Raw genomic sequence first — 24,695 nt, forward strand, 5'->3', positions numbered from 1 at the left:
AGGCGTTTTAGTGACGCGAGTCACTTTCCATCAAATCGTCCCTCACCCTTGACCAGTCAGCGTGACCTCTACGAGTCTAAGGGTTACGGACAAGGACACGTTGACCTGTTACGTAGAGTCCAAGTACCCCTATTGTGAACTCCTGGGGTATGAATCCAATTACAAAAGTTCTGAAATGCACTTTTTCCGTTTTTGATGGAGTTCATTTTCCAGTGACGGAGATACGATTATGAGTGAGTCGGTGAGTTAGATTTAGCGCCGCTTGGAACAGTATATCCAGTAACTAAAGGAAAGGCGGAAAGGAGGAAACCCAAAGTCATCCCTTTTGGAGAAAACCACGACGGTATGGTTCCGAGAAACAAGGATTATCGGCGGACCCTGGTGCGTCTATTGCCAGAACCCAGTACTGAGTACGACGGCGTCTCAGAGGGTGCCAACCCCCTCTTGTGACGCCGGATGCCGAACCCTGATAAGTGGCATCCCGGATACCCCAGTGGAGCACGCTGGATGCCATGAAATGTTTAACTGATACGCGGATGCCAATATTTTAATGGTGAAATTTATTTTTCGTCTTTTTTATTGCAAAGAGTGCATGGTGCAAGAGACGATATCACCAGGTAAAACTATTAAAATTGAAACTATTTATTCAAAACAATGAACTGAATGAGCACACAGAGCTAAATACAAACAAACACGAAGCATAGATAGATAGATGTAGATAAATGTATTGTATTTGTCACCATTAGAAGCACAAAGAGTGCATGGTTCTGAAGCACATCCTGGCACTATAAGCATAAGCTGATGAAGATAAGAATGAACTCTCATGAGACCGTGTTCTCGTCCCAGACTTTGATGTTACTTATATGATCCAACGAACGTCATCGACAGAACTAGCATCACAAATTAGAGATAATTTATGGATAACAACTTCTTTATTACTGTTAAGGCGACGTTTCAGTATAGATCCGTATGTCTTTGTCAAGCTTCTTGTCTTTGTCGCCCATCAACTTCCAAGCAATGCCTTTCAAACAATTCAGAACTAGCATCGAAAACGTATTTAAGCATAGGCAAAAATGTTCTCTTTAACTGTGATTGTCTTAATTGTTAAGGGAAGCTACCGACCAATGTCGTTGGATTGGAGGTCAGCATGTCTAGACTGAGTATGAGAATCTTAGAAGAACATTGGGTTTACTCGAGTACTAGTATTCGATTTCCGGTCAATATTTACATAAACTATTTCGTTTATCAATCTAGACAATCACAAGCAATATATGACAAGGCGAACTATGAAAGTAGTTGTCAATGTCCCATGGATAACGTCAAGATGGCCATTAAGATCAAGGTCAGTTTATTGCAGGGCAAGGTAATTAATCCGGCAGTAGAGTAGCCTGCAATAAAAAATCGTTTCGTCAATACATAGATTAAACAATTCCATATAATACATCGACAAAATACGATTGTGAATGTAAAGCAAACGCAAATTCGTGTGACTTAACTGTAAATTTAAAGTAAATACGCCAGAGAATGACCGGTCTCGATTATCCGACGAAACAGATTCCACTGGGCGTGAAAGGCAAAATAACGGTGAAAATCACATGACAAGATGACTGAACATGACTGATGACACCAGGTGTTCACGACAAGGGTAAGTGTGTCAGGTCATGGCCCAGTTGTCAGTGGAGTATAGATGGCTTGTCAAAACAGATGACCTTTACCCTTTTTGGTAATGGACATGTCCTAATAGATTTAATCCCCATTATTATGAACTATCAAATAAAGACGTTGAAGTTATTGGATAAAATATTTGTTTTACTCAGATACAAGAGAATTATGTATCGTTTTATTTTCTACCCGTATGAATGTAACTAATGAACCATTTATTCATGAAACAGCTTAAATTTGTAAGATCTCATCTCAGCTTCTTACGAGAATATTGAGTTTTTTCAATTCATATGATTTTACTAAGTTGTACATATTATCAGAGATATCTGAATGGGTCACAAACATGGCAGGTTTGGAGAAAGTTGACACAGGTAAACGTTCAACATCACCTCAAATGTCAAATGTCATATCTTAATTAGTTAGAATTAATCTCAGAATTAGTTCTGCTGAAATTTGCAGTCTGGTTATTTAAAGTTTGCTGATATAGAACATGATTACAGACTCAATACCAAAGTGCACACCAAGGTGACTAGGTCACAAATGTGATAATGGTCAGATTTCTAAAGTGTTTGGTTTTACATAAAATATATTTTAAAATGTGTTTAAAGCAAAATGAACTTTTAACTAATAACATCAAATTCTTTTCATTAAACATGGGGGCGGTGGGGTAGCCTTGTGGTTAAAGCGTTCGCTCGTAACGTGGAATGCCCGGGTTCGATTCCCGACATAGGTACAATGTGTGAAGCCCATTTCTGGTGTTCCCCGCCGTGATATTGCTGGAATATTGCGATAAGCCGCGTAAATCCATACTCACCCACTCACTCACTCATAAAACAAGACAATAGCATGTTTTAGTCAGTGACAACTATAATAAGTCTTATATTATCACGAGGTGTCTGACAGATGGGGTATGATCGGGACTAATCAATTTCACCACTTGGGTAACGAGCATTGGATAGAACTCAGCCGTGGCATTTGTGATTTCACAGGTATCTGACAAACTGGGAAGCAATATTGTAATCCTTATTTCAATATTACTCACTTGTGTGCGAATTACATGTACCTCAGCGTGGTAACATATGTAACATATGTAACAATGTAACATATGTACATGTACACGTTGGTAGAGCTACACGTACATTGTCCCCTTCAGGCATATACGTAACATGTCCTATATGTGAATAAATTAGCTAAATGAGTACCTTGTCCTTAAGTGCTGACACTATACGTTTAATACAACACCAAACAAACAACCATCTGTGTCCCGATGTACGTGTCAACATTCTTATATTCTATTCCCAACAAATTCTGATTTTCTTTTAAAGTTACCAGTCATAGTATATCTACATACAATGATATAATTATTTTCGGAATATTCTTCCCGCAAACATGCAAAATGGTTACAAATATGACACCCTGTTCGTGTTTAAAGCACACTCGTGTATCATAGAATGTTTTAATAAAATGACTCCCGTGGCTTGAGGAATCTAGCAATAAAATTCTGACTTCGCCTCCAGCAATATGTCTCTGATATTGTGAGCAATAATGATGTCATCGTTATGACAAGAGTCAGAGATCACAAATACCGGGGACAGGTATAGAAAGAAAAATGAATAAGTGAAAAATGATAGCAGTTGTTTCTTGGGTAATAGATTCGAAATAATATTGCTCACTGAGGAAGTTCTTGTGTTAATGTGGCGGTCGGGGAGCCTAGTGGTTAAAGCGTTCGCTCGTCACGCCGAAGACCAGGGTTCGATTCCCGACATGGGTACAATGTGTGAAGCCCATTTCTGGTGTCCCCCACCGTGATATTGCTGGAATATTGCTAAAAGCGGCGTAAAATCATACCCACTCACTCACTCACTCACTCTTGTGTAAATGTTTATAAATTGTTGTTGTTTATATTCATTTGTTTATTGACTGAAACTAACGACTAAGTCACATGCCTATGTGGATTTTGGTCACAACTAACCCATCTACAGTGAACTCACTGTTATACCTGAGGACTTTAGTGGCGCTTTAGTGATTAGAGTGCTACCATCACAGCAGGACATGCTTACCGTTTTGCACGAACACCTGGTGTCATCACCGATTTTCAACGATGCATTCATGTAATGTTAACGCCCAAGGGAATATGTTGGGATAATCGACTGGGTATTCTCTTGCCTTGACGTAGTATATATACTAATACTAATCATATATCATAAGGTGTCATCCGCCGTGATATTGCTGGAATATTGCTAAAAGCGGCGTAAAACCATACTCACTCACTCAGTCATATATCATAAATGCAGGTAACGAATTCTGTATAATGAATCAACGCACAATAAATAAGTCATCAGGAAATAAATATCTTCGTCACAACATACGCATTAAACGCAATAATGTCTGGCAATAGGTTGTTCCATTGTGCAAGAAACAAACTAAGGATATTGCGATATTTAACAACCTTTGGAGTTTTATATGACATATACTATGTTTTTCTGTCGATGCATGAAGTCGACAGCCGATGCTGTTTCCTTTTTAGCGTATCCAGACAAGAGTTACTTAAACAAAGAATGTGATGATGACGAGTTTTCTGAATGTATCCAAACTAAGCATTAAATTCAAGACACAGCTTGCGTACGCGTAGCCAAACAGCACATTACTTCATGACGCAGCTTACGTACGTGTAGCCAAACAACACGTTACTGCATGACGCAGCTTACGTACGCGTAGCCAAACAGCACATTACTTCATGACGCAGCTTGCGTACGTGTAGCCAAACAACACGTTACTGCATGACGCAGCTTACGTACGCGTAGACAAACAGCACATTACTTCATGACGCAGCTTACGTACGTGTAGCCAAACAACACGTTACTGCATGACGCAGCTTACGTACGCGTAGACAAACAGCACGTTACTTCATGACGCAGCTTGCGTACGTGTAGCCAAACAGCACATTACTTCATGATGCAGAATACGTACGTGTAGACAAACAGCACATTACTTCATGATGCAGCATACGTACGTGTAGACAAACAGCACGTTACTTCATGACGCAGCTTACGTACGTGTAGACAAACAACACATTACTTCATGATGCAGCATACGTACGTGTAAATAAACAGCACATTACTTCATGACCCCGCGTGCGTACGTGTAGACAAACAACGCGCCCGTTCATTGTGCAGATGTACGTACCTGTAGCATACTTCTCACAGATGTAGCCCGACTTGTCGGAACACGTGGCGTCGTTGAGGCGGCCACCGAATGCGGTGCTTACGCAGTGCTCGTTGTGGTGCCAGTTGTTTGGCTCCGAGTTCCATTTGCTGAAAAAAACATCAACGCTCTTCATCAGCTCAGGTCCCTTGCCCCCTCTACACGCAGCCCAGACAGCGAATGGGACTTCTCCCAGGAATCGCTGCCTAGTCGAACCCACCCAGAACTTTTCGGAGAATGTAAAGACTCCCCAACACTGAAGCCTTCTGCATTACCCAGATTGTCAGAAGGGCTGTATTCCTGGTAGCAAACCCGGGTACTCTCTCAATGTCAGTCAACAGATTGGGAGGTACCAAACCTAAGGCACCGAGAACAATGGGGAGTCGAACAATTTGTTACTTATGATGCAAGCGTGACATTTCGAAAGTGAGGTCCGCATATTTGCCATGTATTTCCTCAATCTTGTCAATCAAATTACTGTCAAAATGGACAGGAAATTCAATGATTTAAAGGATTTCATTGGATTTATCAAAATGGACAAGATCAGGTTTATTGGCCTGGATATGTCTGAGGCTGTATACGGGCCTATTCCAAAGAATTTTGTATTTATCATTTTCCATAACGCCCTCTACATATTCCGGGTCGTACCATGGATGGACCTCTGTGTCAAAACCACAAGCATGGAGAAGACGGTAATAAAATGATCGAGCCACCCCATCATGTCGTTTAGGATACTGTGTCTGTGCCAAAGCTGGGCATCCACTGACAATGTGTTGGACGGTGTCATTAAATTCATTACATAATCTACACTTCATATTCTCATTTTGATGCAAAATCACACATTGGCGGTTTCGAGTTGGAAGTAACTGGTTCTGAGCAGCAAACAGAAAGCCTTCTGTTTCGTCTCAGGCCAGACGACTTCATCCAAGCAAAGGACTCTGCAGGATTGCTGATCCTCTCAACACACTGCACATAAACTCCATGCAGTGGTCGTTCGTATAGCCTCTCCTTTAAAAACTGAGTCTGGTCCGACTTGATACAGCACTTCGCATGGTTGACACTCATTTCTGCACCATCCAGCGTACAGAACCATCAACAAAATCAACACCGACATACAGATTATGTCCCACATCCTTGGCTCGTTTTAGAAAACTGTGGAATGCCTTCTTTTCATCATGAGTCTTGACATGCTTCACAAGAGGATCATCAGACAAATAAATGTGTGCAAAACTGCACAAAACAAGTTAGAATAAGTAAGAAAAAGTGATTGTAGAATTAGTAATGATAGTCCAGCCAGGATCTTTAATGTTCACCACGCTTGCCCTGTCGGTTATTTTGCAGTTAAACCATCTAAAGCGGCACCGGGCTTTTTTAAACATCCGGAGCCTTTGTTGTATTCCGGGTTATAAAATTTACTTTAACATAGTGACAGGGCCGAGTGTTGTGTGTGGATTGTCACTGATAAATGTCACTGAGTTCCGTATAGAATGACGAGGTATACTTACATCAGCCCGAGGGATGTTTGTGTGTTGTCAGCGCTGGAGCTGTACTGCCACAGGCCCTCAAGACGGCTGTCCGTTAGACCCGTCCAGAAATAGAAGGGTGCTGTTGCCACGTTGGCCAGCTGACCCAGGATGAAATCCTGTAATTATAACACCGATCAATTGAAGGGACCCACCATTTTTATTTAGCTGAGATTTTGAGTGGAGACCAGATATCTTTTCAGATACAGTTCCAAAATCAAATACATATACGCTCACCGCCAAAACAAACTCGAATACCATACATTTCGGTTAATGTATAACGAATTACTCCTCTGTCATATTCAAGAGATATTAGATTGGTTCGATGCACAAACGAACATAATGGTATGTAATGTGAACTGACACTCATAAATGCATCACATGTGACGTCATAGATCCATGACTCGAGATACACCATTTGTCTCGTGCAGGATTAGCGTGTAAAGTTTGAAAATCACGTGCAGCATATCGTGATAAGAATAGACACTGTGGTAACACTTGACTGATTGTTAATGTTGTCATTAATTGGTACACATCTCTTATTAACGTATACTTTTCTCTAAATGTTCCTATGGTTCGCGTTTCTTTTGGCGATGAGTATATTTGCTTAATTGAAACTTCGAGCCTACTTTTTCTCTCTTTTTACAAAAAAAAAACCGTCTTGCAACAATTTTTCTTCTGGGACTATATATTTTTTCGATGTGGTCATCTGGCGGTACGCGTCGCTCTTCTGGACACCTGAATTCTGACAATTTCACCTGGCTATCGAATTTGACCTGTCTTACTCCGCTTGTTGATGCTAGTTACGAGTTGAACTTTTTGTAAACCAATCGATATTTTCTCAAACTTGCAGTGCCTTGATTGCGCTGACCTGTTTCTCTTGCCCTGGAACTTGACCTGTCCTTCACGAGCAGCTATCAAATATTATTACAACCGATCAATACTTGCTCAGTTCCTTAACTAATTACCGGCCAGTTTTAGCCGTTCTAATTTGGAGGCACTATTTGAATATCGAATGAGGTGGCCATTCATTCCTGTTTTTAAACAGTTGAGATATAAAAAGCTCGGAGTATATAAAACATTGGGAACTGGGGAACAGGCAATCCTCACAGAGGATATTGCGTCAAAAAGGCCCCCGACGACCAACCTGCTCCGCCTGAGTGTCTATAGCGAGTAGGGCGCCAGAGCCATCCCCCGATAAGGTGACACATTTCCCCGAGGCCTCTCGCCAGGTGGTCCAGTTCGATGCCACAAGATAGCACTGGCTTTTATCGCTGTTGGCCACCCAGTTTGGAGGACATGCCTGATTTTCTGAAAAATAATGATCTGTGAATGAAGGGGTAAATATCTTAAGAATATCTTCCAAACGAAACCCAAACACTGTGCCACACCCACTTTCCCCCTTAACTTTAGCCTCAACCATACGAAGGATTTTTTTGTTTAATGCCGCACTCTGCAATATTCCAGCTATGATCTCAATGAGTGAGTGAATGTTGTTTAACGCCGCAGTCAGCTGTAGTCTACCTATGCCATCGTGGTCATTTCGTATTCGAGTTTACACCAGGCTAACAGGAAACTGTAACACTAGTAAAGATCCACGCCATCGGAGCATGATGACACACAATCAGCGAAAACCAAGCAGCCCCTTGCTTAAAGTAAGGACTGCGTGGACCTTTTCTGACATAGGTTCCATTGACGCGCAGGAACAACGAACTAGTTCCGGCAGAAATGAAGAGGATTTTTGGTGGAAACGATATGGTACTCGGCGATGCGTTAGGAATTTCCTTTTTCCTTTTTCCATTTGCACTGACAAATTCAGTTCACGGGTAAGACAATCAAGGCTTAAACCTTCCGTGACAGGGTTGTTACGAATCATAAAACAATATTCTCAAACCAACTTCTTTCACATCTGAATAATGATAACGGTGTGAGACTCTACATCGAAACGTCGACAAATTCAATAAACCAGAAGTCGTTATCCATAAAGTTGTACGTTTTCTTATTTACGTAACTTGTAGTATGCCAATAAAACAGTTACTTTGAAACATGTGGGGAAACGGCGGAATTCGGCGTAATGAGTAAACGCCTTATTCCCCATCCTTAAAAAAGGAAAGGAAGCAATTTACAAAATATAAAACAGCTGTAGCCTCCTCACTCTTCTGCTTCTCACAGATGAATCCATTATGGAAATGATTGCAGTTCCAGTCGGTGTAGACGCCATCGGTTCCCATTGCGGCGCAGTCCTCATCACCGTTCAGGTCGTCGGGTTCCTGATTCCATACTCTGGACACACAGGATGGGCGAGACATTAGCTTTAACTACAGCATAACCCAGACTCACAGGATGGGCGAGACATTAGCTTTAACTACAGCATACCCCACATTCACAGGACGAGCGAGACATTGGCTTTAACTACAGCATACCCCACATTCACAGGATGAGGGAGACAATGGCTTTAACTACAGTATACCCGTGACACACAAGATGAGCGAGACATTGGCTTTAACTACAGCATACCCCACATTCACAGGATGAGCGAGACATTGGCTTTAACTACAGCATACCCGAGACACACAGGATGAGCGAGACATTGGCTTTAACTACAACATACCCCAGACACACAAGATGAGCGAGACATTGGCTTTAACTACAGCATACCCTAGACACACAAGATGAGCGAGACATTAGGTCTAACTACAGCATACCCCAGACACACAAGATGAGCGAGACTTTAGCTTTAACTACAGCATACCCCGGACACACAAGATGAGCGAGACATTAGCTTAAACTACAGCATACCCCACACTCACAGGATGAGCGAGACATTAGGTCTAACTACAGCATACCCCAGACACACAGGATGAGCGATACAATGGCTTTAACTACAGCATACCCGAGACACACAAGATGAGCGAGACATTGGCTTTAACTACAGCATACCCCAGACACACACGATGAGCGAGACATTGGCTTTAACTACAGCATACCCCAGACACACAAGATGAGCGAGACATTGGCTTTAACTACAACATACCCCAGACACACAAGATGAGCGAGACATTAGCTTTAACTACAGCATAACCCAGACACACAAGATGAGCGAGACATTGGCTTTAAATACAACATACCCCAGACACACAAGATGAGCGAGACATTGGCTTTAACTACAGCATACCCCAGATACACAAGATGAGCGAGACATTGGCTTTAACTACAGCATACCCCACATTCACAGGATGAGCGAGACATTAGGTCTAACTTCAGCATACCCTAGACACAAAATGATGAGCGAGACATCAGCTTTAACTACAGCATACCCCAGACTCACAAGATGAGCGAGACATTAGCTTTAACTACAGCATACCCTAGACACACAAGATGAGCGAGACATTAGGTCTAACTACAGCATACCCCAGACACACAAGATGAGCGAGACATTAGCTTTAACTACAGCATACCCCGGACACACAAGATGAGCGAGACATTAGCTTAAACTACAGCATACCCCAGACACACAGGATGGGCGAGACGTTAGGTCTAACTACAGCATACCCCCACACACAGGATTAGCGAGACATTAGGTCTAACTACAGCATACCATGGACACGAAGGGTGAGCGAGCCATTTCATATTGAAGTCATAACAAACACATTGTTTAATACAAAACACACATCCGGAACATCTTGAACTACCCTATTTCAACCAATCAATCTTGAACCCTCCTATTTTAACCAATCAGCTACAAAAAAATAATATCGCCTTACAGGTAGGATGTATCGGCCTTGCTCCCATCCGCCCAGTTCCAGTTCACGTGGTCCATGCTTGACTGGTCATTGAGGCCAATCCAGTAGCCGCCATAAGACATCTTGGCCGTCTTCGACTGGTAGCTCAACCAGTGCTGAAAATGTGTTCAGACTTGTGTTTGATTGGTTAAATCGCATGTGTTTCTTACGTGCGCCACCGGTAGGGCAGGGTACGCTTACCTTTTCGCGAACATCTGCTATCTTTATTATTTGATAGTGATTCATAAACACATGTTTATGACATAGTCAAAATCGTACAATCGACTCTGCTTTATGTAAAGATTTCTGTTGAATATGGATAGGATTTTGTCGCTTTTTTATTAAAGCGACACCATGGTCAAGGGTCTCAGACCCAGGCGGACTCAATGTCTTATATACGTACATTGAACTACTGTAAACTACGGTTATAACGAACTCAAAGGGACTACTAATTTTAGTTCGTTATAACCGTAGTTCGTTATAAGCATATATACACCACAACTACAGCAAATAGTCGGGACCAAAAAGTAGGTTCGTTATATCCGTCAGTTCGTTATAAGTACATATACAGCATGACTACAGCAAGTAGTGGGGACCAAAAAGTAAGTTCGTTATATCCGTCAGTTCGTTATAAGCGTGTTCGTTATAACCGTAGTTTACTGTATGTATACCAGGGTAGTTCTTAATTGCGAGAGGGGCGGTCGGGTAGCTTTGTAGTTAAAGCGTTCGCTCGTCACGCCGAAGACCCGACATGGGTACAATGTATGAAGCTCATTTCCCAGCCGTGATATTGCTGGAATATTGCTCAAAGCGGCGTTAAACCTCACTCACTCACTTAATTGCGAGATTAATATTCATCATACAAACTAAATGTGTGTACAATGACGTGACAATAACTTGCTGGTGACCCCTTGGTTTCATACACTACCTATATAAATATATGTTACACCGCGTTTTAGGTTGGTGTTTGAACATAACCCCGTTGTGTTTGAACTTCCGGTCAAAGGAAAGATTAAACATGAAAACTGATTTTGACTGAACAATTCAGACGTTATCAAAATGTTACTAGCCTACAGTAGTCTACAATGGACAATGGATACTATTTCGGGTATCTGTACCTTTTCTCCCAAAACCAATTGTCATATATCGCCCTCTTTTGGATGCGATCGTTCGCCCATTGCGTTTATTTGCGTTGCCCAGTTACATCTATGGGAAGCAACTCACTTCGCGCCTGTTCGTATCTCCAGAAATGACGTCATGATAGAACAATGTTTTATCGTGACATAAACCACGCTTCGTTCTTCATTGTTCTTTACGATTTATCGCGTAGCTATCTTATGTTTCACTATAAAGGGGGTGGTGTACACAAACCATTTCATCGTGATTCTCTATCTTCATCAGGTTACCACCTAGAGCCTTGCAGGATGTCTGTGCGTCTGACCATGACTTGGCGGGCTTGGCGATGGCCTGATAACACTTGTGCCCAGCCCTCTCCCAATCCCCGCAGCCAAAGTTGACCGTATACTGCTCTGGAAACGGGAAATATGTGGGGATATCATTTCAGGTATTACTGGCTGCTGACACGTGATACAGTGAGTGAGTGAGTGAGTATGGTTTTACGCCGCTTTTAGCAATATTCCAGCAATATCACGGCGGGGGACACCAGAAATGGGCTTCACACATTGTACCCATGTCGGGATTCCAACCCGGGTCTTCGGCGTGACGAGCGAACGCTTTAACCACTAGGCTACCCGACCACGTGATACAGTAGTGACCAGAGTTAACACTTGCACAGACGTCCGAAGTTTGACATTGTCAGTCATCACTGTCTTTGCTCACTGCCTTGCACAACCGTGGCAAACCTATAGACGAAATGTCACATTGTTGCCCTTACATTTCTTACTGTAGATACAATTTGTCAACAAATCATGATCTGTTATTACAGATTTGTTTGTTTTCCAATATTCCAGTTGTATGATGGCGGTCTGTAAATAATCGAGTCTGAACCAGAGAATCCAGTGGTAGATATCATGAGCATCGTTCTCCGCAACAGGGATACGATGACATGCGTCAAACAAGCCTGACCACCCGATTCTGTTAGTCGCCTCATACGACAAGCATCATGATGGGTTGCTGAAGATCTATTCTAAACCGGGTCTTCACGGGGCAATTACAGATGAATGCGTCCACGGCTCGAACTTAATGACAAATGCGCATACATAACAAGACGTTGTGTGTTACAGGGTTGTCGGTTATCTGGAATTTGATGTACAGTAAACTACGGATAAAAAGAACTCATGGGGACTACTAATTGTAGTACGTTATAACCGTAGTTAGTTATAAGCAAATATGCAGCATAACTACAGCAAATAGTCGGGACCAAAAAAGTAAGTTCGTATATCCGTCAGTTCCTTATAAGCGTGTTCGTTATAACCGTAGTTTACTGTACTATGTAGAGACAAAACAAAAACATCATTGTGAAAGGTGTCCTTAATGTACCAAGCTGTCAAAGCATCTTTTCACCAAAAGTATATTATGGGTGAGTGAAACGAATATGCGTATACCGAACTGACAGATATAACGAACTGTTTGGGGGTCTCTTCCATTTGCTGTATATAGGCTGTACATGTGCTTATAACGAACTATGGTTACAACGAACTAAGTAGTGGTGCTTTTTAGTTCGTTATAACCGTAGTTTACTTACTGAGTGTCAGCTTGAGGGGGGAGGAAAGCCCGAGGTGATGCAAGCCTTAGACTCAACATGGGTTCGCTACATGGAACCCACGACCATTGGTATAAATACGTGACGCTACTCTGCACAGCGAAAGGCGCCACCTAAGACGACTTGGCAAACCACGCTCCTTGTATCAAACTGTTCGGGACCGGAATTATTAATCGAAATACAAAGAGTTTGTTTCTCTTTGTAAAAACACGTTATTTTTTTAAAACGACAGCTATATGAAATCATTTCTTAAGGATGAAGAATTCTCTTTTCACTTTGAGAAGGATCCCCATGTTCTCACTGGTACTCTGATAGTTTTAGCATCACTGGATCAGAAAAATGACCACTGGAGAGTTGACCCATTTCAGCGCATGCGCAATAGAATTCACTTATTTTCCATATGCACCAATGGTGGCAAAAGGGTGGCAATGCGACATGATCAATATCACATTTTATCGCCTATTTTACCCATTTTTAGATGCGGTGGTAATGCAACAACGTTGTGACCTGGAAAAATGTCGCAATGTCGCTCGTTGGTAAAAATATATTATTTCAGGCACGACAATGCGACAATTGGTCAAAATGTGGCTCTGTCTCATTATTCCGATGTGGCACTTTGGTTAAGTTTGTCTTGTCTTGCTTTTGTTTTTGTACGGGTGACAACGCAACACTGTCCCTTCAAAGGTGTCATAGATTACCAAAAGTGAATTAACAAATTCTGAATGGTGTCTTTTGCGACAGCTTACGAGTGGGTATCTCCTTCCTGCAGATGTAGTTGTTGGTCTGTGTGCAGTCCCTGTCGCTGAAGGTGCCTTTCTGTAGGATGGTGGCGCAGTGCTCCCGACCCTTGATGTTGTTAGGCTCTTGAGTCCACCTCCTTAACATATAAAGTATTTATTTATTTATTTATTTATTTATTTATTTATTTATTTATTTATTTATTTATTTATTTATTCATTCATTCATTCATTCATTCATTCATTCATTCATTCATTTTAGTTTTTATTTATTTATTGTTGTTGTGTTTTTGTTGTGTTTTTATTTATGTTGTGGCTATGGATTCGCGCATGGTAAAATCAAGGAAGACAATCACTCACACAAGGCTTTGGTTGAAAACATCGCCATTCATCCACTTGTACGTTCCCTCTGTTTGCTTGTCCGTCAAGTCTGTCCACCACTTCTGGGTGGTCGTCAAGGACCATGCTGTCGGTATGTATTCAGCGAAGAAGGTCTGGAAATACAAAAGACAATTGTTCTTTTGTTTGTTGATGAACGAACACCACAGTTTGTTTATTGATAATGTATACTCTCAATCTCTCGCTCAATCTCTCTCCCTCGATCTATCTCAATCTCACAATCTGTCTCTCAATTTCTATTTCACTCTCTCTGTCAATCTCACAATCTCTCTCTCCCTCGGTCACAATATCTTTCAATCTATCTCAATCTCTCTCAATCTCTCTCTCCCCCTCTCTCCCCCTCTCTCTCTCTCTCTCTCTCTCTCTCTCTCTCTCTCTCTCTCTCTCTCTCTCTCTCTCTCTCTCTCTCTCTCTCTCTCACCGATTCTTCCGCCGTGTTCACCGTCAGCAGGTGTGCTTGACCTTGGCCCACGGTATTTGCGTCTTGGCACAGTGAGCTTGCTGCATCCCAGGTTACGAATTGGGTAGGATCACTGGTGTTGCTCACAAAGTAACAACTTGACGCTCCTGGAATCCAGCCGTAGGGACATATATCTACAAGCACAAAACAATGATCATCACCCCTGACGGCGAACAGGCAGCTGTGACGTACACTGCCGTTACTGACAACACCCTCGCATTCACTGACAGATCGGCAATCGTTTTACTTGATGGATAAAGTGTTCATTCGTTACGCCGAACAATAGGGCTCGATTCCCTAATTTGTACAATGTGTCTGTCTGAAGAGCCAAACCAATTACTAACTGATTGACAGGCTGGCTGTTTGGTAGACTAATGATAACAACGCTCGACGTTACCCCAGGGGAAAAGAAAGTATACACTTAAAATTAGATTTGACCAAAAATTGCAAACGTTAGCAAAACGTTACTAGGGTGAAAACATTCGCCGAAACACTACAAACTTAAGGTCCAAAACAGGTATCACCATCGAACTGTTTGTTTCATTTTTAGCCAGCATCAACCCTGGTTGTATACTTTCTACTATCCGGCGGGTTGTCAGTATAAATTCCCGCCGTGGTGCTCCGGAAATTAAACAAAGGATCAAACCGACGTAAACCACACTCACTCACTCATTCACTTACTCACTCACTGTCCAAGTTCAATAAGAGTGCACAAGTGGCCCAGTCGTGTAAGACGTCGCAATTGTCTGTGCAGAGTTGTCTCCCCGTTCACTCACTCACTTACTGGCACAAGGGGAACGGGTGGCCCAGTCGTCCCAGTTGCGTCCCGAGGGCACGCCAGAAACCTATGATTGTGGGTGCGAATCCCGGTTCGCCTCGATTATGTTTCTAGGTTTGTCAGCACCATACCCGTGCTCGTGGGTTTCACCGAAGTGGTAAACGTCTGAGACCTGCATCACCTCGGGCTTTTCTCCCACCTTAAGCACACGCCGTGATATCACTGGAATACTGTTAAAAGCGGCGTTAAACCCAACTCACTCACTCACTCACTCTCACTGACACACACCAGTGACAAGCTACACCGTGTGTGTACGTACCCTTGTTTAGTTCACAAATATAGCCCATCTTGCTGGAACAGTGCTCGTCGCTGAGTGTGTCAGCGAGGTTGATGGCAATGCAGTCTTCGTCGTCGTTGTTATCTGGTTCTTTATCCCAGTGGGACTTTCTGGACAAAAGAGCGTGAATTCCGTTAAAAACCCGGTCGTCCCCGTTCCCAGTGAAATCGTTCAAATTGATACAAGGCCGAATTATAGGTCATGGATATGGTGTAATGCCCTGTATGTATAAAGAGACATCCCAAACACATTCGCCAGGTTTCCGGACTGACGGGGTTTCAATGTATTTGAAGCTACCTATTATCCCTCTGGTCTTACCAAGCTGACCGCCTCCGTGGTATAGTGGATAATGCATTTGTCCAGCGTGCGAAATTTCGGGGTTCGATGCCCGGCCGCGACATACCACAAGACGTTAAAAGATGGCACTTCTTGTTACCCTGCCTGGCGCTCGGCGTTAATGGTCTAAAACAAGGACTGGTCGGCTCAGAGTCTGTATACTGTGTCTGAGTGGGGTATTCGTGTTAAACTGCGGCATGGTATCTCAGTGGGCTAGCACTATAAGATCAGCACTTGTCCGGACTAGTACACACACGCGCGCGTTTATGTCTCCATATAAGTGCAATAATTTGGACTTTGAACCCTATTTCGGGGACACGGGTAACCTAGTCGTCTAAGGCAGAGTTGCCTCGCTTGGACACGCCAGAAACCTATGATTGTGGGTTCGAATCCCGGTTCGCCCCGATTATGTTTCTAGGTTTGTCAGCACCATACCCGTGCTCGTGGGTTTCACCGAAGTGGTAAACGTCTGAGATCTGCATCACTTCGGGCTTTATACTGAATACTGCTAAAAACGGGGTTAAACCCAACTCACTCACTCAATCACTGACCCCTATTTCACCTCACCTCCCCTTACCAACCTACCGGGGTCTCCGAATTTACGTACACCAGATTACACTTTGTCAACTCGTTGGCGCTACCATAATCATCATTGTTGTCACATGAAACAAACGTTCTTCCGAGGTAATGGAGAGATAAAACCACTAGAAACAGACGGCATGTTGATTATACTCTTACGGGCTCAAAATACTTTTAAAAGCATAGTCTGGAATGGAAGTCGCTAGTTTGAAACTGGTACCGCAATGCTCAAGAAAGCTTCTTTCTTATTGGCTAATGACGACTTCCTGTTAGTCATTTCATTGGTCCGTCAAAGTCCGCTAATAGTCGTTCTGACGTGACCTGTAATGGGATGTCCTCAGCTGAAGCGAGAACTTGTTTCTGATTTTAATGAAATTGAGGTAATCAAAGGATGTTATTAATCCTGTTTTGTTTATTTAAAGCATTAATTGTTTATTGTTAAGCATGTTTATCTCTGCAGCCGTTGTAATATGCAGCTACTCGCATCAAAACACGGGCTGTTTACTCGCGGGCAGATTACCACGGCGTACATCGATCACTGTCTTGGATAAACGAGACTGATTAATGAGTGATTTCAGCAAGTCGTAGCAAATTACGTGTGTCGGAGTCGGAGTCCGAGACTGTCGAATTAACGGGTCTAAACGGCACTGATTTTATCGGTTGCCATCATTAGTGTCGGATAAAGCCGATTGTCAGATTAACGATTGTCAGATTAACGAGACTTGACTGTAATTTACATTGTACGTACACAATTGCATCAATTGGATATTCATCATTGCCCCACAGCCAGATTCCGGTTCCAGTGCCTGTGCCAGACGGGTCAATGTCATTCAATGCTGTCCAGAAACCGTTGCCACTTTGGTCAAAGGCCATGTTGTTCTTCACAAATGTCTAATTCAAAGGAAAGGGACAGATTTATATTAGAGTCTGTATATCAAAATACATTTACTACACATTCCACTAATTTGAATCTTAAGATAAATATCTTAAGGAGCATCCATTTGCTTTCTATGAGGGAGATTATTTATGTACATAATTTGTTCAGAACCATGCCCAAAATGAACAGTTTGTTAGCAGTGGTGAAAAAAGGAAAGGTTTGTTGGAATTTTCAATTTTAGTTTTTATTAACTGTATTTTCGTGAAACTAAATACAATATTAGGTAATACCAAACGTCAAAAATATATGTTAATAGTGGAACTGAAAAGATTGTTTGATGGTGCTCAGTAAATATATACCAGTAGTTTGTTGGTTATAGCTTGAGGGTGGTGGGGTAGCCTAGTGGTTAAAGCATTCGCTCGTCACGCCCAAGGCACGGGTTCGATTCCCCATATGGGTACAATGTGTGAAGCCCATTTCTGGTGTCCCCCGCCGTGATATTGCTTGAATATTGCTAAAAGCGGCGTAAAACCATACTCATCAAAATAGATTGATCTAAAAACAAATACCTCGCCACCATACACATCAAATGGATGCTCCCTTACTTCTAATGTTTCGCGGGCATGGGCATTAATCAATGTAACGGGATGTAACATAACCATACAGTAATAGCTCCTATATACTTCTTAAGGGTCCCGGTAGTAACGAGAGAGAAACAGTTTGTAATTATGTGACTGTAACGACGACGGTATCAGGATACGCTGAACTGCAATGCACCAGTCACAGTGAGTCTAACCGGACAACCCCCTGCGTTGGGTCTTATCACTGGGGGGCGGTCGGGTAGCCTAGTGGTTAAAGCGTTCGCTCGTCACGCCGAAGACCCGGGTTCGAATCCCGACATGGGTACAATGTGTGAAGCCCATTTCTGGTGTCCCCGCCGTGATATTGCTGGAATATTGCTAAAAGCGGCGTAAAACCATACTCACTCACTCACTCACTCTTACCACTGGGGACCTGTTATACCCAATTTACCCAATTTACCCAATTTACCAAATTCTACTCTATTCTACCCAACTCCAGCCCGACGCTGCACTACATACGTATAGCTTTATGACAAGGAATCGGGTGGTAAAAATGGCCACTACATGTTTGGGAAGAAAATTTATGGATGTCAACTTCTTTATTATAGGGAGCACAAAGTTCAGGAGTATATACTTACTCCTTCATCATTTCACCTGGTGAAGGAGTAAAAAGTAAGTACATACTCTGAAACCTTGTGTTCCTCGTAATAAAGAAGTTGAAATCCTTAAAGTCTCTTCCTTATGTGTATCACTTCTAAATGCCCTTCAAAGTCGTCACTGCATGTTGATTTGAACAGTTTACAAACTGGGAAAAGCAACGGCACCGACTATACTCGGTCAGGTATGTCTATCAGGAGACTCGTTGCTTGGTTTGCCAAGAAGGCCTAAACACTGTCTCTCGAAGCTTGCAAGGTGTTAGCTACAGATCAACATCTCATATCAAGGAGGTTCCTTCGCACCCACTCATCCATACTCTCCAGTCTCAGCAACTTGGCCATCCTCGTACTGCATTCGTCGTTTGCATCGGCCCACGACACGGTGTCTTTGTTGTTGAAGTAGTAGCAGTAGTTCGTCCCCGTCACCCACCCTGGTCCCGTGGGGCAGGGGGGGCTGGTGTCGGCCCCGACATTCCCTGGAATTTCAGAGTGAGTGAGTTACGTTTTAGTGTTGCATCGGTATTGTTTCAATCATACAGCGGTGAGAACAAATTATGGGATTCAAAACAAACTATCAGTATGTTAAATTAATATTTACAATCAATATGTGATGTTGATTGGCGTTTAACGCCGCACTCAGCAATATCCCAGCTATATGACGGCGACATGTAAATAATCGAACCTGGACCAGACAATCCAGTGATTGACATCATGAGCATCGACCCACACAATTGGGATCGAAGGCAGGCATCAACCAACTCAGCGAGCCTGACCACCCGATCCCTTCAGTTGCCTTTTACGGCAAGCATGGGTTGCTGAAGACCTATTCTACCCCGGATCTTCACAGATCCAATCAATATGTAAAACATATTCATCCACAGAAATAGAGCGGCTTTCAGGGAATGTGTTTGGCATTGAATTTATTTAGTGTTATTTGATTATTAGTTTTGTGAACATACCCAAATGCTTACTTTTCGCCCCATTGCACTCTCTTTATTCAAAAGAGCTATATTGTTCCCATTGGAAGCTACAATGCAACTAGTGGTAGAGCGGCCGCCCAGAGAGCGGAAGGTCCAGGGTTCGATCCCCGGCCGCGTCATACCAAAAGACGTTAAAAGATGGTACTTGTTGTTACCCTGTCTGGCTCTCGGCACTAAGGGGCTAAAACAAGGACTGGTCGGCTCGGAGTCAGTATACTGTGTCTGAGTGGGGTATTCATGTAAACTGCGGCATGGTATCTCAGTGAGCTAGCACTATAAATCGGCATCAGTCCGGACTAGTACAAGCAGCCACACACACACACACACGTACATGCACGTCGCTATATAAGTGCAATAATCTTGGACGCGACGTTAAACCCCATTTCACCTCACCTCACCTACAATGCAACTGAATGAAAATGTCCTGTTATCTCAGCATATCTTCATAATACTACTTCGACAGATGCATTCACCTTGACATCAACCATTATTACAAAAGAAGAAAAAAAATTTTTTTTTATTTCAGTGCCACCTGATGTTTAAAGACAATAAAAACATTACACGTATACATACGTTTGATATATAAAAACATCAGCCGACCCATGAAGGATCTATGAGGCACTTAAAATCATTAAATTATCAATGATATAAATTGGCAAGAATAATACACGAACATAATCGAAAGTACACACACACCCACACACATAAATATGACATACATTTCATTTTCAATCACACATGGAAGTTCACCACATCCACTCAGTATCACGTGCACAAACATCACATACAAACACATCTTCCCGAGGCAAGAGAGTTAACTGACTATAAAAGTCCAGTTTCCACCCTTGCCGAACTAGGCTCATCTTCCCGAGGCAAGAGAGTTAACTGACTATAAAAGTCCAGTTTCCACCCTTGCCGAAATAGGCTAGTATTATGGTGTTATATTTTTGCCGGACTAACGAGTCTATGCATAGTCCAATCAAAATCGCGCACCGAAATCGAAATCCGGTTCGTACACTGTCGTACAGATTGCGGTCGATTGCAGGATTTGCAAAGCATGTTCACCGCCAACTCGTTGTCAGCAGATATTTTCCAAATGTTTTCATGTTTTTAATCAAGGTGCTCACGTGATTTGATGCATTTCGCGATGTAAGACCCGTTTTATCACAATATAGATCTTGATTGTCGATCAGATCTAATTGACCGGGCGCCACCATTTTGTGTGAAGCAAACGCAAGTGATACGAGAGGTGGAATCTGATTGGTCCATAGGAGAGGCTTAGAAGGGACATTACTCGTAATAGCCACTGGTGACGCTACGATGGAACCCAGTAATTCCAGCCTAGTTTGGCAAGGGTGGAAACTGGACTTTTCAAGTCAGTTAACTCTCTTGCCTCGGGAAGAAGATACAAACACTGCTCACATACTGATCCATCAATCACAAAAAACATATACAAAAACATATTACATATACGGAGTAGTGCCCAAATCGCGCGTGGTGTTGAATCAGGACACGGAAGCTTAGATCGTTCACTTTATCCCAACCAGGACCTATTCTACGCGAGAAAGTAGAAGTAAGTACGCAGCGCACACTGTAAGTGCAGTAATTGGGATACACACTGCCAATTTACACTTACGTCGAAACTACACTTGTGTGGAATGCTTGATGTTTCAATTTTCATTGTTAAACCAACCAGAGACCAAAAAAAAAAAACCGATTTGTGCGCATATACGTCGATGGGGGATGGGAACTGAGATAGGATTAGAAGGTTAATGGAGCACAAACGTTCCGTTCGTGATAGATGTAGTGTAATTGTATGTGCACACTAAATAACATGAAGTAGGAGCAGTGACTGACAGCGTGTGTGTGTGTGTGTGTGGGGGGGGGGGGGGGGGGGACTTATAGTACCAACTATAACGAGCATTCTCTATGTTCCTCTGTCATTTGAACGTTTATCCTCCGTTCTAACGATATGTCATTCGACCAATCCGTGACAGCGTCGAGTCACATTCGTGACCAACTCGTGTTATTCCGGGACAAGCCGAATAGCGACTCGTGCCCCTCTCGTGGCCATTTTTGCAACCGGGTTCCTTCTTAGCGCAAACGGGCATACCTAAAACAATTGTCAACTCGTTGCGCAATGATTCACATATATTTCCCCATATATTATTTATATTTCAGATGCAATTTAAAGCACATCAGGACATGCGAAATTATACAGTATGATTGAACACATTTAACTGCGTCTTGGGTATATTTTTAGATGCAAGACATATGTAAAAACAGAAATTATTTCTGAGGAATTCTTTGACGAAGAACTTGAAATCATACGCGCATTCTGATTGGTTTGTCGTATTTTCGCACATAACATTCATCGATAGGGGGACGAGTCTTCTTGCAGGTTACGAAAAGGGGCGAGTTGTGACGAATGCGTCGAGACAATGTTCAGTACACATTACAGCAACGGCACCGGGAATAGTCCGTGTATGTAAGTAATGAATCTCGGCTTAATGAAATATATCACCTAAAGTGGCAGTAACAAACAAGTCATCTAAATGTTCTGAAATATATTTATGTGGAAAGTCATCTCCGAAAAATATAAGGTATCTCATAACAGCCGATTCTGAGAAACAATTGACGTACAGGGATAAACGCCCATCAGAGGAAATACGGTACTTCGTTCGCCATGTATCCATTCTACTGCTCCATTGTACGGGATGCAGAGGACTACATGGACGCTATATGTTAATTGTTGTTATTTGAACATTAGTACTGAACATAGAAATTATAGGAAATGTAATACATACATTTTATGTCATGAACATCATATTTTTCGAAAGGAATTTTACGATTTCACCCATTTTGAAACAGTCGAGTTGTTATCAGTGGAGTAGATAAACTGACTACCACTACCGGCTACAACGCTACAATGTTGTACATAACGAAGCCTGGTTGGTCAATCAAGCATTGCGTTGTAATAATTTGCGTTGCAGACAGTCGAACCTGGTTAACCGAACAGTAATAATCCTGACATATTTCAGACAATTTGTTTTGTCATCATGTTTTAATATTTCAAATGGGAACAACTGTAGATATTTCGTTACTCTGTACTTCTGATGTTCCGGTTCATTGAACCGACTGTGTCACGACTGTAGAGGTTAGGTGGCCTGAATGGCAGCTACGTGCATGGATTTCTATATCAGTAGTGGCAGGTGCGAGCAAAAGGCTCTCGTATACGTAAAGTGAGAAGGAAAGGCGACATACTCACCCAGTAGTAGACATACTGCTGAAATTAACGCCTTCATAGTTAATTAGAATCTGTCAACAGTATCAAGAGGAGGGTGGGAGATTCTGGGGTATCAGTAGCTTATCAGACTTTGCCCGGCGACATATTATGTTATCTCTATGATAGCGAACATGAATGCATTGTGTACCACTGTACATCACTGTAGGCCGATATATAGAGCAGTTCTGTTATCTGAACACTCACAAACGTTACCTTGTATGGATGACACAATGTCTTGTTATACACTTTTGTGTGTGGATGTCAACAGATCTGGTTGTACACCTTGGTGTGTGGACGACACTAGATCTGGTTATACACCTTGCTATGTGGACGTCACTAGATCTAGTTATACACCTTGGTGTGTTGAATACACTAGATCTAGTTATACACCTTGGTGTGTGGATGTCACTAGACCTAGTTATACACCTTGGTGTGTGGACGACACTAGATCTGGTTATACACGTTGGTGTGTGGACGTCACTAGATCTGGTTATACACCTTGGTGTGTGGATGTCACTAGATCTGGTTATACACCTCGGTGTGTGGATGTCACTAGACCTAGTTATACACCTCGGTGTGTGGACGACACTAGATCAAGTTATACACCTTGGTGTGTGGATGTCACAAGACCTAGTTATACACCTTGGTGTGTGGGCGCCACTAGACCTAGTTATTCACCTTGGTGAGTGGACGTCACTAGATCTGGTAATACACCTTGGTGAGTGGACGTCACTAGACCTGGTAATACACCTTGGTGAGTGGATGTCACTAGACCTAGGTATACACCTTGGTGTGTGGGCTCCACTAGACCTAGTTATACACCTTGGTGTGTGGATGCCACTAGACCTAGTTATAAACCTTGGTGTTTGGACGACACTAGATCCAGTTATACAGCTTGGTGTGTGGATGTCACTAGACCTAGTTATACACCTTGGTGTGTGGGCGCAACTAGACCTAGTTATTCACCTTGGTGTGTGGACGTCACTAGATCTGGTTATACACCTTGGTGAGTGGACGTCACTAGATCTGGTAATACACCTTGGTGTGTGGACGACACTAGATCTGGTTATACACCTTGCTATGTGGACGTCACTAGATCTAGTTATACACCTTGGTGTGTTGAATACACTAGATCTAGTTATACACCTTGGTGTGTGGATGTCACTAGACCTAGTTATACACCTTGGTGTGTGGACGACACTAGATCTGGTTATACACGTTGGTGTGTGGACGTCACTAGATCTGGTTATACACCTTGGTGTGTGGATGTCACTAGATCTGGTTATACACCTCGGTGTGTGGATGTCACTAGACCTAGTTATACACCTCGGTGTGTGGACGACACTAGATCAAGTTATACACCTTGGTGTGTGGATGTCACAAGACCTAGTTATACACCTTGGTGTGTGGGCGCCACTAGACCTAGTTATTCACCTTGGTGAGTGGACGTCACTAGATCTGGTAATACACCTTGGTGAGTGGACGTCACTAGACCTGGTAATACACCTTGGTGTGTGGATGTCACTAGACCTAGTTATACACCTTGGTGTGTGGGCTCCACTAGACCTAGTTATACACCTTGGTGTGTGGATGCCACTAGACCTAGTTATAAACCTTGGTGTTTGGACGACACTAGATCCAGTTATACAGCTTGGTGTGTGGATGTCACTAGACCTAGTTATACACCTTGGTGTGTGGGCGCAACTAGACCTAGTTATTCACCTTGGTGTGTGGACGTCACTAGATCTGGTTATACACCTTGGTGAGTGGACGTCACTAGATCTGGTAATACACCT

At 42.7% G+C, this 24,695-nt stretch overlaps 1 protein-coding gene across 1 annotated transcript; it reads right to left on the reverse strand.

Annotated features, from left to right (window-relative positions):
• Positions 1-625: 625 nt before the first annotated feature.
• LOC139452418 (macrophage mannose receptor 1-like) lies at positions 626-22,974 on the reverse strand. The gene is made up of 14 exons (XM_071233889.1): positions 22,882-22,974; positions 18,937-19,109; positions 17,268-17,410; positions 15,587-15,714; positions 14,451-14,623; positions 13,991-14,124; positions 13,640-13,770; positions 11,543-11,700; positions 10,154-10,287; positions 8,545-8,672; positions 7,537-7,700; positions 6,372-6,508; positions 4,849-4,976; positions 626-1,388 (listed from the first exon to the last, which is right to left on the reverse strand). The coding sequence occupies exons 1-14, from the start codon at positions 22,916-22,918 to the stop codon at positions 1,300-1,302; spliced, it is 1,857 nt and encodes a 618-aa protein (XP_071089990.1). The 5' UTR covers positions 22,919-22,974; the 3' UTR covers positions 626-1,299.
• Positions 22,975-24,695: the final 1,721 nt, after the last annotated feature.

This window comes from Haliotis cracherodii, unplaced genomic scaffold, assembly GCF_022045235.1.
Source record: "Haliotis cracherodii isolate W230 unplaced genomic scaffold, xgHalCrac1.p SCAF_9, whole genome shotgun sequence".
In the NCBI taxonomy this organism is placed as follows: domain Eukaryota; kingdom Metazoa; phylum Mollusca; class Gastropoda; order Lepetellida; family Haliotidae; genus Haliotis; species Haliotis cracherodii.